Below are 15,868 nucleotides of genomic sequence, written 5' to 3'. Positions count from 1 at the left end.
AATCTTTTTTGTCGATAACCTCAGACCAATCAATCGAATATGGATTAATACGTAATCGATCGAACACTACTTGCAAACGGCTCTTCTGCTCAGAAACGAAATGTTCCAAATGTTCCTGGAAATTATTGCTCCCAGTGGACCATTTGTATCTATATGCATCAGGATCCCGATTCATGGATCTCTCGGTTCGATAAAAAAAATAAGAGGATCGAACCATCTCTTCTGACTCTTTTTCAAATTCGATAAATGTTGGTTGATCGTATATTTCATTAGAGTTCTATGATTCAGAGTATCCTTTCTTATTTGATCCCTTTGAATTCCATATTCGAAGTTGCGATCGGATCTATTCATTAAAAAGAATCGATTCAATACATTTCTTATGTACCTATGGGTGCTATGTTGGATTTGAATCAGATTTCGGATCAATCTATATTGATTGACTGCCTCCATTATGTTGTTGCTAGCAAATACCACTATTTTTGGTTTTGGCTCTTCCAAATATTTCCCGCAGGAGATCCGGACCCTATTTTTTCTGATCCTTCGATAACAAGATTCATTCTCTTCATAAAAAATAGGAAATAAAACCAATAAAGATGTCGTTTTCCATTCATACCTGGAGTTGAATACCCCATTCAAGAATTGTTTTGGATCCAATCCATAGGAATCCATAGAAAAGGCAAATCTCTTATGATACACCAGATCCGGGTCGGTTATTGATAGAGTGAATAAATCTGCCATTTCTTGAAATCTATCTTCTGATTCAAAATCGTGGTGTAACGTGTATCCTCCCCTGTTCCGGTCATGGAATAGATGAAATAAATCAAAAAATGGATTTTTGTTCAAGAATGAAATCTTGTTGGAACTGTCCATATCCGGTTCATCCTTTGGAACCATATCACGTCCCGAATCTAATGAAATAGGATGAATTGAGACGGTATTTTGTAAATACGGAAAATGTAGAAAAAATATGTAGAACAAATATTTTGTAAGAATGACCTCATTGTGGTTTACTTTTTGCAAGAACTCAGAAAACACCACATTTGTTTGTAGTGTTCAAAGTATTATCTTCATTACACGTAATAAGAATTTTAAGTGAATTTGGAGATGTTGCTCGCGAGAAGGCAACGTATAATTGTCCGTGAGTAAAGACGGGTTGTGGAAGATAAACACCTATTTTTTAAGAGATTGGCCTTGGCTTTTATTTATAGTCATAGCATAGCACACTTTTATTGGGAATTGGCGTCTTGTGAAAACAAATGGTAAGTCTTTATTATTATGCACAAATTTAATTCTAGGTATATACACACGTTTTCCTGTTGATATGCCTGTTATTATATATGCCTCTATAACTTTTGGTAACAACTGGGATACTAACAAACGTGTGCCATTGCATAGACCGAGTGTTTGGTTTATGTTTCTGAGCTATATTACAGGAGTATTGACATTTAAGTCTAATTTATGAGAAGGGATGCTAGAAAAACTTAGCTGATTTAAATATTCCTGTGGATACAAAGTTTCAGAATCTACCGAGTCTTGCATACGAGGTATCATAGAGTCGTGACTTGTATAAGATTTGATTTCTCCAGGAGTCATATTTAAAATCATGTTGTTGATCTTGTCAGCTGTATCATTTTTTGGACACACGATTGCTCTAGTTGACAAATTGTTAGCGCATGGATTTTTGAGTATTGAATCATCATAAACAAAGTTGATTAAAGATTGAAGACTGTTTGCTTCTTATTGAATAAGAAAGTCTGGTGGGATTTCAACATTTTTTGTATTATGGGGATCATCTGCATCGGGTTTGCCAATCAAACCATTTCCAATATCTAACAACCATGACGCAAACATAACAGATGTTCGAGTAGTAGATGAGCTTTGAGTATCCCCATTGAGACGCATGTTCTGGGTTAGTGTGTATACTTTGAAAGACGGCCATAGATAAGACCTTGGTAACGTTGAATTGAGAATCTCAGACTGTGTACTTTTCGGTTTGACCAGGAGAGTTTGCCTAAAATCACCTCCTAGAAGTATAGACATACCACCAAAGAGGTCCGTATCGTTTCCCAAAACATCTTTCAATGATCTATCAAGACACTCAAAACAACGCCGATCACTCATGGGGGCTTCATCCCAAATTACTAATGATGTCTGTTTTAAAAGGTCGCCCAACTGCGTTTTTTTCTTGATATCACACGTTGATTGTTCTGTAAGATCTATAGGTATTTTGAATCGAGAATGAGCCGTTCTTCCCGATGGTAAAAGAAGGGAGGCAATTCCTGATGCAGCCACTGCTAACACAACCTTCCCAATGGATCTAATAAAAGAAATGATCGTATTCCACAAAAAAGTTTTCCCGGTGCCACCATGCCCGTAAACAAACAGTAACAGCTGAGTTTTATTAACATATGAATCTCTAACTGCATTGTAAACTAGAAGTTGGTCCATATTTAGCTGTGAATGCATTTGCAAATGTTGTAGACTCAGTGCTGATCTATCATAACTGACTTCCTGTAACAAAAGGCGATTTCTCAAAGTTGCAAGGACACTCTCAGAGGGTAAAGGAAGGCCGAAATCCTTAAGTGATTTAGAGGGAGTAGTGGAATTCAATATTTTTTCAAGCTCTAATAGGACTTTCTGTTGCAAATCAAAATCGTTCACAAGTGAGGTCGGATTTGACAAAGTAGAGTTAAGAGTCAAGAGTAGATCATCAGCCATCTTTTTCCACTCTGATTGCCATAAAACTAAAGGGTTACCGACCTCACAAAATAAAAGCAAATGACAGAAAAGAGACCTTAACTCTGAAGATGTGGCCCACGCTGATGCTTCAGTGAACGCTTCAGCCCACTCTCTGTCATCACCTAATATACCCAACGACTCACATGCCCCTCTAAAAGTTGTGTATGTAACAGAAGACACGGTACGTACATCAGAGTAGGACTTGCAACCTTTTTGATGACAAAGTAGCAGGCACAAATAGAAAAGTTCACCAGCTGTGGGATGTACGTACACAAGGCGTCCAATTGCTGCAGGTCTTGCTTGGACTCTACGAATCCATACTTTAGCGGATAACTCCCAACGGTATCTTGATGGATAATCTCTATAGGTAAGGTCCAATCCATTATAGTCCTTGTTGTTATTAGAGAACCATTCAGTTAAAGTCGTTTTTCCAAAAGACGGGTTGTTGATGACAGATTGCAATTTGCTTCTCTCCTTAAAAGTAACAGTTTGCATATTTTTCAAGTGAACAGCTAAGACTTGGACCGAAGGACTGCGTTCATGAATTGAGAAATTCAAAATTCTCCACGAAGCTTCATGTGGGGAAATAAACCGGCCGTCTAGAAAGTTTTGAATTTTATCAACCACAGGAGGCGCATCAGACGATGTAGATGGTGAATGAGTTTCAGACTTACGAATTGCAAACTTAATACGATCAACTCCTTAGAGATGTATTTAAAGAGGTACTTAATCATCATGTTCCAACCACAATATTCTACATTAATGTGCGCATTGAAACAGCTACATAGACGTTTATTGTATGGAACAACATAACTGCAATCAATTTGGAGGCCATTCCTTGACACATGATAGTTGGTAGCTTGTCTTTTGCAATGAACATAGCCATCCTTGTCAAACAGCGTAGCGGCTTCAAACGACTTTAGAAAATGCTTTGAACATTTACCTTCACGCATACAAGGAGCGTTAGGATTGAGCAACCCGCACGGGCCATGAATCATGCATTCAGTAATTGTCTGATACAAAAGAGGCTCAGAATTTTGATCCGGGAACTCAGCAGTAATGTAACTATCTACATTTGAAGCGTCTCGTATTCTATCGACTGCTGTGACCCAGATTAAAGTGTGATAGTGCGGTAATCCCCTTTTTTGAAACTCAGTAGTGTATAAATCTGCAAAGGAAACAAATATAGGGACATTTGGTGATGATGAGAAAAGAAACTAAATTGGAATGTGAGAAATAAGAACTTTCATGCTACCACTTCTCCAAATGTGTTATCTTCTTTTATATATTTTATAAATTCTTCGACTTTCATTTGGAAAACCCGAGCTATGATGTCAGGACGATTTTTTGAATTAACGCACCCAACACGTTGCATATATCTCATAATTTCAGGCCACCTGACATTGCATGTGAAAGTGATGAAGTATTGCGGATTACCATGGACCCTGCAAATTGCTAAGGCGTCTTGGTAATGCTTATACATGTAACATGGCCCACCGGTAAACGAAGATGGTAAAAAGATCCGCTTTCCTATATCACGACATTCCGTATCACCTCGTGAAAGGGCAACGTACATGCCAACGATATATTCTGAACGAAATAGATCTTGATTTGCTTTAAAGTAATCGAGTCTATTCTGTTCTATACATGAATAAGCGTCTACTAAATACTGTTGAAAAAGTTGCCCACCATTCAAGAGGAGGGAATAAACACCTACACGCTCATGAATCTGGTAACTGTAGTACATGTTAACGGTCAATCTCTTGTCTTTAGAACCATCGACCTTACGCAATTGAAGCTTCGGAGACCAACCTTCCTCACCAAAAGGAAATAGAAGTGGATATTGTAATGGCATATAAGATTGATGAAGCTTACTAACTCTCTGAGGCATTCCGTCTTTTGAGTGAATGATGATGTCATAGTTGCTAGCATTGAAATTGTCACCGCATTCTATTCCACCCAATGCGTCTGCAGATGGAGCACCATATCTTCTATCAGGTACGTTACTATAAAGACGAATGGAATAACAGCTACCTTCTATCGTTCTGCAGATGTCGCCGGAGTTTTTAAAGAGGCGAGCATACCCATTGTAGGTATTTAACATCTGGCTGAGCGTGCCAACAATACTATCTGAAAGGTTGTGTTGATGTGAGTTATTGAAGAATCGGAGTCTGTTTGAAATCTCATTCTCTGTGTCGTATATGTACATTTGTAAAAAACATGGTTTCTCAGTAGGTAGAGGGCACAAAGATCCAATCCAATGTGAAACTTGGCCTGAGATTTTAAAAACGTAAGGACCACGACCATCATTAATAGTGTCGTTAGCCTCTGCCCCAAATGAGGTCATAAAAAACATATTGTTATATGCTCTAATATTGTATAGGAACCAAGGATCTTGAAAAAGTTGCCTAATACCAGGTGGTGGTTCAAGAGGAAAAGGCAACCTCTTTAACAACCATAAGTTTATTTAGCGATTTCCATAAATATTCACAAATTACTGAGTATTTATATTTAAACATTCATGCTCAAATACGGGTTTATTAGAACTTTTCTAAACTTGAAAGCAAGACAAAATAGTGTAATTTAATTCATCGTTTTAGAATAACGACGAAACAGCATTGCGGAAGCTTCGTTTAACGTGTGTTCGGTTCTTGCTCGACGCTTGATCTTCATCCGGGACTCTCGACATTCACCTATGATCAAAACCAACTTAAAAGTCAGTTTTGATAATTAAATAACTAGTAATACAAGGAAATTGGGTCGAATAATCAAATTAAACAAAGAAATCAGGAAACACCAACATTGATCTCTTGATCCTAGAAACAAGAACTTGAAACTGGCCTCCACCGTAACTTACGGTGGGCACCGTAAGTTACGGTGGCCCTTGTTCTAAATTACCTCCACCGTAAGGCAGGAGGTAACTGGCGTAGCGATTTCAGCCCCCCACCGTAACTTACGGTGCCCACCGTAAGTTACGGTGGCCCCTGAATCAGACCCTTCCATTTTTGCCGTTTTTGACACGAAAACTTTCGTATCTTTCAATCCGCTTGTCCGTTTGACCTACCGTTTCTTCCTACGTGATTGTAATTTGATCCCCCATCATATGGAGTTAAAATCCAACATCCTACATAATAAATTTTGAGACTTCTAAGCCTTCGACTCCTTGCCGTTTTACCAAATTTCAACCCGTTTATGCATTTTATCAAACAAACATATTTGTTTAATCCTTATTTCACATGCACCTCTTCAAATTAATGTTATCTACCATGTTAGATTCTAATCACAGGTTTCTTACACAATTTAAATACGTTTCCACTCGTATACTTATTTTGACCCGTTAAGGGGTATTTAAGCACTTTAGAACCTGAACTCGCCTTCATACATTTCTAGCATCTTATTCCTACATTCCTTACCAAGTAATCTTCCACCACAACTATATGTGTGTTGGATTTAATGTGGATATCTATATGTTTCGAGTTATACCCCTCGAATTATCATTTTACGGCAAAGACCTATATAAAGTCATTCGACCCAAGAATCTACATCTTTCACTATCTTTTCTTATTCTAAGCATTTATTTAATCAAAAAACTCGTTTCCGAATCATTTTTAAGGGTCGTTCATTCGAATTAGCTTACAAGGGCAATTTGGTAAATTTTCATCCTTCTTTTACTACAAAGGAACTTTTAAATACTTGTTTGACCCAAAATCCGACCTTTTAACTATAATCTTGTTTATAAACTCATATGCTTCTAAAACACCATAATCATAATTCAATTTATTCGGTTTACCGAAAAGATAACCGAATAAATATATTTTAGCATTGTCTAACTCTTATAAAATCTCAAGTTCTACCCGATGAGTTGAATCATTATACATACCTGGCTCGGATCAATATATTGACGCGTTTCGATACCTTGCCTTAGTAGCCGCTAAGCAATAGCGCTGTACGTATCCATTTGATATTTATTCCTATAACATGTAACTCGACAAACCATTAGTCGATATTGTCAAAGGGTGATAATTTCACCTTTTGACTCGTTTATTTACCTAGCGATCTTCGTCACTTCAAGTAAATTCAAATTTCATGCATTATACTAATTTAAAGTCTACTAGCGAAAATACGAAATCATGCATAACGTAACGAAATCATAGTTACGTACCTTTTAAGAACCCGTTTCAATCACGTATTTACACCGGCTTGTCCTCTTGACGATCCGGATTCCTTGCCTAAAGAGTTCAATTCACAATCCGTTAGAACCCTTTTTATAAGTCTTAACGCATAATTTGCCATATTCATCAAACATGCGTTTTTGTCCGATTTTCAACATTTCTCTTTCATTTAGGCATTTTAACGAACACCTAACGGGTTTAATTTTACATATTTAAAACCAAGTTTATAACTTGATATTTTTGCCCAATATAAACATACATATTGATTCCATTATGTCAAGCATGCATACTAATCTCAGAATCATTTCATAGTAATCAAGTAACACCACTTTTGGTAGTCATGATTCTTGTGTTCATCTTAATTTCACAAAACCCATTTAACTTATCAATGGATTATCATGAATTTCATAGATTATCCACTAATCCAATATGTTATTGACTAGGGTTTACTCCTAGACATCATATTACTTCAAGATTTATCCATGCATGACATATTTAAGCTCGATTTCAGTTTCTCACAATTAACCTAGAACTCAAGATGAATCAAAACATCATAATTTTACATACCTTATGATCCTTTCAACTAGGTGATCATGAATTTATGCTTGAAATTCGATTTGGACTTGTTTAGAGGCTTCAATTTGTGAATTTTGTGAGGATTTTAGGGTTTGAAGAAAACCCCTGTCGCCCTTTCTTGTTCTGTTCGACCAGACACTCACGCATGTGGGTGTTTGGTGTGTAAATTTCTTATTTTAATATTTAACTTTCAATCTTTGCAAGTTTGATCCCTTAGCTTTGTTTAATTTTGTAATCTAAGTGTTTTAACCAATTTCTTTATTACTACAAGACTTGTGACTAACTAGGTTATTTATTCCTAGTTATTCTATATTGTTCATAACCCGTTTTATTTTAAGTCCCGTTAACTCGGGCCTTTTATATACTTTGTTTTCTCAAAGTATTTATCCTCCTTAAATCTTTTATTCACTTTTTATTTAATATTAAGATTATTTATTTAAATCCTAATATTTACCGGGTTACTTTTACCGATAACGGTATTTTACCCGTCATCTAGTACTAATGTGGTTTGATTACCAAACCCGTTTTCGGGGTGTTACAAGTCTACCTCCTTAAAGAGGTTTCGTCCTCGAAACCTTATTTACAAAGTTCATTGGTTTAATCAAACAAACCAAGTTTCGTTTTCAAGACACCCGTTTCTTCAGGTCAAAAGTTTTCATTTATATCGACGCGTACGTTTTTCGTGTGTAAGGCCTCGAGGGCCGTTATTTTTAGCTTATATCCTTTATCTTTATTGACTGAGTTGTCACTTGACCGCTCATTCGCGTTAGGCTTGTTAACTTGTTTTATCCCGCACTTGTCCTATGTTAACAAGCGCTTGGTATTTGTCATGACACTATCTTAACTTCGAATAGTTTTACCGACTAGACTAATTAGTCGCTGTCACTTCATACCTCGTCATCTGGGTATACTATTTTGCCATCTCCGGTCTTATGTGTGTTTTATATTTTCTAATTTCCCTCATACTACTTATGTTTGTTAAAACGTTGCTCTTGACTAAAAACTAAATTTTTTTAGTTTATGTTTCCTTTTTGTCTTACATCTTTCTCTCATTTCTAGGAATGTTACTTCCGAGGATCTATTCATTTCCGTTATTATTTAATGCGGGGAATTATAACCAATTCCCACGTTTAACCCATATGACCCGTAGGTTCTTTCACTTAGCATCGTAGGCTATTTATTTAGATTTTCACATTTTTACCCTTTTAAGGTGAGACCCCTACAATTCTTTTCTTTCTATTTGTGACCCAAAGGTCTTTTGGTCCTGTAAATTTTAACACTATTTACTTAACTATATATATATTTATGGTGTCAAGGTACCCTTTTTATGTTTAGAATCATTTACTTTTGCCTTTTGGATTTCATTTGACCTTGACCGTAGTCTAAGGCTTCATTTGTTTTCTTTCGAATTATCTTTTCGACTTTATGACTTCTAACTTCATTTGCACGTCAGTTTGTCCTACGCTTACCATTATCCGGTTCTTACCTGTACTTCTTTACAACCCGTTACCCGGGTTCCTTATCTTAATGTTTTTAACATTTTTGTTCCGCTAGTTTGCGTTTTTCCTATATATATTCCTTTATGACCCATCACGTAGGTTCATTAATGTTTCGCACTTCCATTATTCAGTTTGCGCTTACTTGCACTACCAAATTTTTATATCTTATTTATCTCGTTTGACTTGTTCGTGTGAAATTTCATCACTTGTGAACGTCAAACTCCATTCTTTATTCGACCCGTTCAACTTTAAAATAGTTGAGCGTAGTTATTAACATTTCTGTTTGCAAATTCTCATTGTCTTTTAGTCATGACTCATATTCCGAGTCTTTTGACTTTCTATTTCGCATTCCCGTCTCTTGGTTTACGCATTCTTTCCAAATCCTACCCATTTATCGGGTATCTTTACCGTAATCACTTTCAAGTAACCATTCCTATATGATTTTAGACGTTATTTTAATTTATTTGGTCGTCTTAGCGAGATCCATCACTTTTATTCAATCAAGTCCTTTATTCTTTATTCAATTCGTTTGACTTGTCCATGTGAATTTCACCACTTGTGACAGTCAAACTTTTATCCCTATGCCTTAGCATTCCTATTGGTCGGTCTGTATTTTCTTTTTACTTGATCCTTGTCCCTTCTCTCGGGTTCGTTATTCTTACGTAATACGCTTCCGTCATCCGACTTACGTTTACGTTTACTATCAAACATCTTACTTATTTGATTCATTTGGGTACCATTTAAGTTAGTCCCATTCACCCCACCTTTACTACATCGGACATAAATGTGTCCATCATAAGAAGTTCATGGTACCACGTGTTCACTACTTACTTGGCTAGAGTAAGCGATCAACACCTGTATACATGACCTTTTTTATAATTTTCACATTACACCCTATGTAAGTAATGCCTCTATTTGTTTTTCTTGGAAACAATATCCCGGATAGGTTTTCTATTCAGGTTTTTCCAAGTTTTCAATCTACATATGCAACTTTCAATCTCTACGTATTTGTTGCATATTACTATTTATGCAATAATTTAAAACGTGCACCTGATAATGCTTACTCTAACAGGCTCTCTTTGCCATTAACTTATTCGCAATCATTGCGTGATTTAGGTCCTTGGTGAGCGTGCTCTATTTGTCGTACTTTGGACCGTTCCTCTGTCAAATCCACGATTTGTTAAACTCTCGCTATCTTCATATGCGAGTGTCCTTCAATCTAAAACGTTTACAATAGTTAGTAATTTCGGCATTAATAGGTGCCCGTATTATAATACGAGGCTTTTCTACTATACGCATCAATGCGTGTAATTTCGTTGACTATATCTATTCTATATCGATTTTATTGGTGTAACGTGTATTACACGATAACAATATGTGTTGTTCTCAACACTTTAATCATACTAAACCATTGATATACATATACTTACCGGATTTGCGATCAAGCCTTGAACCGAACACCTATCTTTATCAAGAGCATAAGGTTTAAGTCCAAGCATGGTTTTTCCCCACCATACTTGAATCCCTTAAACCAGGGCTCTGATACCAACTTGTAACAACCATAAGTTTATTTAGCGATTTCCATAAATATTCACAAATTACTGAGTATTTATATTTAAACATTCATGCTCAAATACGAGTTTATTAAAACTTTTCTAAACTTGAAAGCAAGACAACATAGTGTAATTTAATTCATCGTTTTAGAATAACGACAAAACAGCATTGCAGAAGCTTCTTTTAACGTGTGTTCGGTTCTTGCTCGACGCTTGATCTTCATCCGGGACTCTCGACATTCACCTATGATCAAAACCAACTTAAAAGTCAGTTTTGATAATTAAATAACTAGTACTACAAGGAAATTGGGTCGAATAATCAAATTAAACAAAGAAATCAGGAAACACCAACATTGATCTCTTGATCCTAGAAACAAGAACTTGAAACTGGCCTCCACCGTAACTTACGGTGGGCACCGTAAGTTACGGTGGCCCTTGTTCTAAATTACCTCCACCGTAAGGCAGGAGGTAACTGGCGTAGCGATTTCAGCCCCCCACCGTAACTTACGGTGCCCACCGTAAGTTACGGTGGCCCCTGAATCAGACCCTTCCATTTTTGCCGTTTTTGACACGAAAACTTTCGTATCTTTCAATCCGCTTGTCCGTTTGACCTACCGTTTCTTCCTACGTGATTGTAATTTGATCCCCCATCATATGGAGTTAAAATCCAACATCCTACATAATAAATTTTGAGACTTCTAAGCCTTCGACTCCTTGCCGTTTTACCAAATTTCAACCCGTTTATGCATTTTATCAAACAAACATATTTGTTTAATCCTTATTTCACACGCACCTCTTCAAATTAATGTTATCTACCATGACCCAAAATCCGACCTTTTAACTATAATCTTGTTTATAAACTCATATGCTTCTAAAACACCATAATCATAATTCAATTTATTCGGTTTACCGAAAAGATAACCGAATAAATATATTTTAGCATTAGTCGATATTGTCAAAGGGTGATAATTTCACCTTTTGACTCGTTTATTTACCTAGCGATCTTCGTCACTTCAAGTAAATTCAAATTTCATGCATTATACTAATTTAAAGTCTACTAGCGAAAATACGAAATCATGCATAACGTAACGAAATCATAGTTACGTACCTTTTAAGAACCCGTTTCAATCACGTATTTACACCGGCTTGTCCTCTTGACGATCCGGATTCCTTGCCTAAAGAGTTCAATTCACACTCCGTTAGAACCCTTTTTATAAGTCTTAACGCATAATTTGCCATATTCATCAAACATGCGTTTTTGTCCGATTTTCAACATTTCTCTTTCATTTAGGCATTTTAACGAACACCTAACGGGTTTAATTTTACATATTTAAAACCAAGTTTATAACTTGATATTTTTGCCCAATATAAACATACATATTGATTCCATTATGTCAAGCATGCATACTAATCTCAGAATCATTTCATAGTAATCAAGTAACACCACTTTTGGTAGTCATGATTCTTGTGTTCATCTTAATTTCACAAAACCCATTTAACTTATCAATGGATTATCATGAATTTCATAGATTATCCACTAATCCAATATGTTATTGACTAGGGTTTACTCCTAGACATCATATTACTTCAAGATTTATCCATGCATGACATATTTAAGCTCGATTTCAGTTTCTCACAATTAACCTAGAACTCAAGATGAATCAAAACATCACAATTTTACATACCTTATGATCCTTTCAACTAGGTGATCATGAATTTATGCTTGAAATTCGATTTGGACTTGTTTAGAGGCTTCAATTTGTGAATTTTGTGAGGATTTTAGGGTTTGAAGAAAACCCTGTCGCCCTCTCTTGTTCTGTTCGACCAGACACTCACGCATGTGGGTGTTTGGTGTGTAAATTTCTTATTTTAATATTTAACTTTCAATCTTTGCAAGTTTGGTCCCTTAGCTTTGTTTAATTTTGTAATCTAAGTGTTTTAACCAATTTCTTTATTACTACAAGACTTGTGACTAACTAGGTTATTTATTCCTAGTTATTCTATATTGTTCATAACCCGTTTTATTTTAAGTCCCGTTAACTCGGGCCTTTTATATACTTTGTTTTCTCAAAGTATTTATCCTCCTTAAATCTTTTATTCACTTTTTATTTAATATTAAGATTATTTATTTAAATCCTAATATTTACCGGGTTACTTTTACCGCTAACGGTATTTTACCCGTCATCTAGTACTAATGTGGTTTGATTACCAAACCCGTTTTCGGGGTGTTACAACCTCACAGAGCCCGATTTACAACACTGATTGTAGCGAGGATGATGAACATGTGGAGTATGTAAAACCCTCTCAGCAAACCAATATAGAGCACTGCAGTGTTCACAAATATAAGTGCAATCTCCACAATCTGAATACATTGGCAGCGGCCTCTCTATTGACCCTGAAGTTTGAGAAATGATTGAACACAACCGTTGTGAAATCCTGCGGCGAGGTGTGCTAGAAGTTTCACCTGTTTCACAAGAGGTAGCTATTCTCCGCCTTTTACCAGACGTGTCCGACGACAACATATTTTTAAGCAAACAAAATGTGCATACACAAAAGCATATAAAAAGTAAGAGTAAAAAAAATAGTATACTAAAAATACAAATTTTACCAGACTGAAGTAAAGCTGCCAACACAATGAGTTGGTAAGAACCTACAACAAAGAATGGACACAAAACTAATAAGCTCTTTACGGCAAAGAAGAATGAATTGTTTAATATATATCGTTAAGAAGGTGTGTAATATTTGTGAGTTTATACTTATATTACAACAAAGATACTATTTATATATATACACACGCATAACTTCGATTTCATTATAAATATGATATGATGTATACAGAAAACAAAATAAAAAGGTATTTGATGTGTTTTATAATTGATCTTAAATGTAGTGACGTAGTAAGAAAACAAAAAATAATCGAATCATACCTGAAAATAGTGATGAGATGTTGTTTTCGTGAGTTTGGCGGCCGAAATTGCGCTGGGTTGGGTTATTATATTTTAGTTCAAATTAGATTATGTAATTGCGGTGGGTTGGGTAATACACTCTAAGGGTAGTTTGCTTGACAAAATAAGTCGATGACAGTAGTCCGAAAAGGGGTCTGTTTAGAGAAGTGAAACAGCCGCAACCCAAAAGAAGGTCCGCTTTGCATTAAAAAAAGCTGCAAAAACAGGAGACTACATTTAAGATCAATCAATATATACAACATTTAAGATCAATCAATCTTCAGCGTCTTCTTCAAGATTACATTACCCTTTGTGACTCCAAAGTTGGAAAAATTACTCAATTCATTAAAAAATTCCCCAAACTTTCTTCCTAACAAACAGTCAAAGTTGAAAAATGTAATCTAAATCGTCAAATCATACCTGCTGGAGCCGTAATCGCCTAAAGAAAGCCTTCGACTTGGTTGTGGTTGTGTCGAGGGCCGCAAGTTTGAGAGCGGAGTAGTGTTGAGCGCTGTTGCTTGATGTCCTTCTGAGACGCCAAAGTTTGAAAACAAACAGTCGATTTGTTAAACAATTTCCCAACTATCTTCGTAACCAACAATGAAAGTTGAAAAGAGTAACCTAAATTGCGCAAATCGTACCTGGTGGAGCCCTAATTGCCTGACGAAAGCCTTGAATTTGGTGGTGATTGTGTCGCTGGCGTTATCTCGTAGAAGAGTGCTGGTGAGGGACGGATGCATTAGGTGATGCCGACTGTAGCGGTGGTAGCAATTCGAAGCATAAGGTGGTATGGCAGAGTGGATGAGAAGGTAGAAAGTGGAAGGATGAAGTGCTGAGCTGCTCGAAAGCTTGACGAACAAGGGTGGATGACAAGTTTTGCAGAGGTGGGAAGACGACGGGCAGATGGCAGTCGTATGTAACCTGGAAACGTACACTTTTCTTAAGGGCCTTCATCATTTGTATATATATAAATAATCACAAAATATCATCACAATTTTGCTCCTTCGTGCATAAACATAAGATTCCTTTAATAGGCATATTAATTTGGTTGACAGTAGGTCAACAACAATATGAACAATATAAAGCAAATGGGTGAACTTTAATTTTTTCTTCAATATTACCCTAAGTAAACCCAAATCCATCAAAAAAGAAAACAAAAAGACAGAACGTTAGCAGCAAATTGAGCCAGAAATCAAGAATCATATTCTTCTTCGACATTAGGTGACCCAATAAAATGATATATCCAAAGAAAAGAGCTCTCCATTCATTCAAAAAAATTTCGGTACAATACCTTTTGATACAACAAATCCAGATTCTTCCTAGTGAACTGAAAGTTGAAAAGAGTAAGCGTACCTGTTGGAGCCCTAATCGTCAGACGGAAACCGTCGCTTAGGTTGTGGTTGACGAAGTAGGTAAAGCTGCAACCTTTTGATTTGGTAGGCGTTGTGTCTCCGTCGCCAATTTGGGGCAGAGAGGCGCCAAATATGGAGCAGAGAGGTGTAGATCAGCGGTGTTAGGTGGCTTTGTTCGGAGAAGAGCGGTGGTGAGCAATAGATGTATCAGGTGATGTGTACACGTGGATGTCATCTGAGAGCTGGATGACGTGTGCGCAACTATTCATAAGACATTACCTAAATTATATATATAGAATAATGAGTTAATTGCCAAAATCGTCCCTGAGGTTTGGGCAAGTTTGCCATTTTCGTCCAAAATGACACTTTTGTACCAAATTGCCCCCAAGGTTTGTAACTTTTTGCCATTTTCATCCAAACCACTAACTTAGTTTATTTTTTCTCTTAAGTTGAGGATATTTGGATGAAACTGACAAATATAAAACCACAGGGACGATTTTGGCAATTGACTCAAACCCTTTTTAATTTCTTTTATTTAATTATTTTTGTTACATATATAATAAAAAGAATATACATGGAGTTTTTAGAAAAAAAATTAATAATTTTGTCACATAATTTTATAAATTTTCATCTAAATCACTAACTCAGTTTATTTTTCCTGTTAAAGTGAAGGATGTTTAAAATTTTATAAATTAATACAGAAATTAAGTTGCAGCTCCTTTATATAAATCAGTTTTATAAAGAGAAAACGTCATTGGTGTGCAACACATAACAATTAATTACAACTTTTAGTATTTATCAGTTGTAGAGATAGAAAAAAATTATAAAACGTTACATATTTTTTAAATGTGTTGAGCACCTAGGAAATATGTTGGTAGAAATAAAATATTTATTTAATTAAGATTATGAGGGTAACTAACTAATACTTATTCTGAGTGGCTTGAGTAAAGAAACTTTTGGTTCATAGCATTAACATTACAATTTGGTGGGTGATTTTAAGGTTTGGTAACGATACGTTGTTTGATAGGGAGG

The 15,868-nt window shown here is 36.0% G+C and overlaps 1 protein-coding gene and 1 long non-coding RNA gene across 8 annotated transcripts; both read right to left on the bottom strand.

Annotated features, from left to right (window-relative positions):
* Positions 1-1,737: 1,737 nt before the first annotated feature.
* On the bottom strand, positions 1,738-4,948 carry LOC110901532. Its single transcript, XM_022148353.2, has 3 exons — positions 4,177-4,948; positions 3,683-3,907; positions 1,738-3,440 (listed from the first exon to the last, which is right to left on the bottom strand). Exons 1-3 carry the CDS (start codon positions 4,946-4,948, stop codon positions 1,738-1,740), a joined length of 2,700 nt encoding a protein of 899 aa, XP_022004045.2.
* A 251-nt stretch (positions 4,949-5,199) lies between these two features.
* On the bottom strand, positions 5,200-15,076 carry LOC110899072. 7 transcript variants are annotated; one of them, XR_004875922.1, is made up of 9 exons: positions 14,838-15,076; positions 14,126-14,405; positions 13,905-14,013; positions 13,467-13,699; positions 13,148-13,189; positions 11,648-11,714; positions 10,037-10,205; positions 6,902-6,968; positions 5,200-5,432 (listed from the first exon to the last, which is right to left on the bottom strand). It is a non-coding gene; the product is annotated as an uncharacterized LOC110899072 (long non-coding RNA). The 7 variants fall into 7 exon arrangements; XR_002569894.2 differs by having other exon boundaries at positions 10,051-10,205; XR_004875924.1 differs by lacking the exon at positions 5,200-5,432 and adding an exon at positions 5,463-6,710 and having other exon boundaries at positions 12,775-13,189.
* Positions 15,077-15,868: the final 792 nt, after the last annotated feature.

This window comes from Helianthus annuus, chromosome 13 (assembly GCF_002127325.2).
Source record: "Helianthus annuus cultivar XRQ/B chromosome 13, HanXRQr2.0-SUNRISE, whole genome shotgun sequence".
Taxonomy (NCBI): domain Eukaryota; kingdom Viridiplantae; phylum Streptophyta; class Magnoliopsida; order Asterales; family Asteraceae; genus Helianthus; species Helianthus annuus.
Note: the sequence above shows the minus strand (reverse complement) of the source record. Positions and strands in the feature narration are given on the sequence as shown.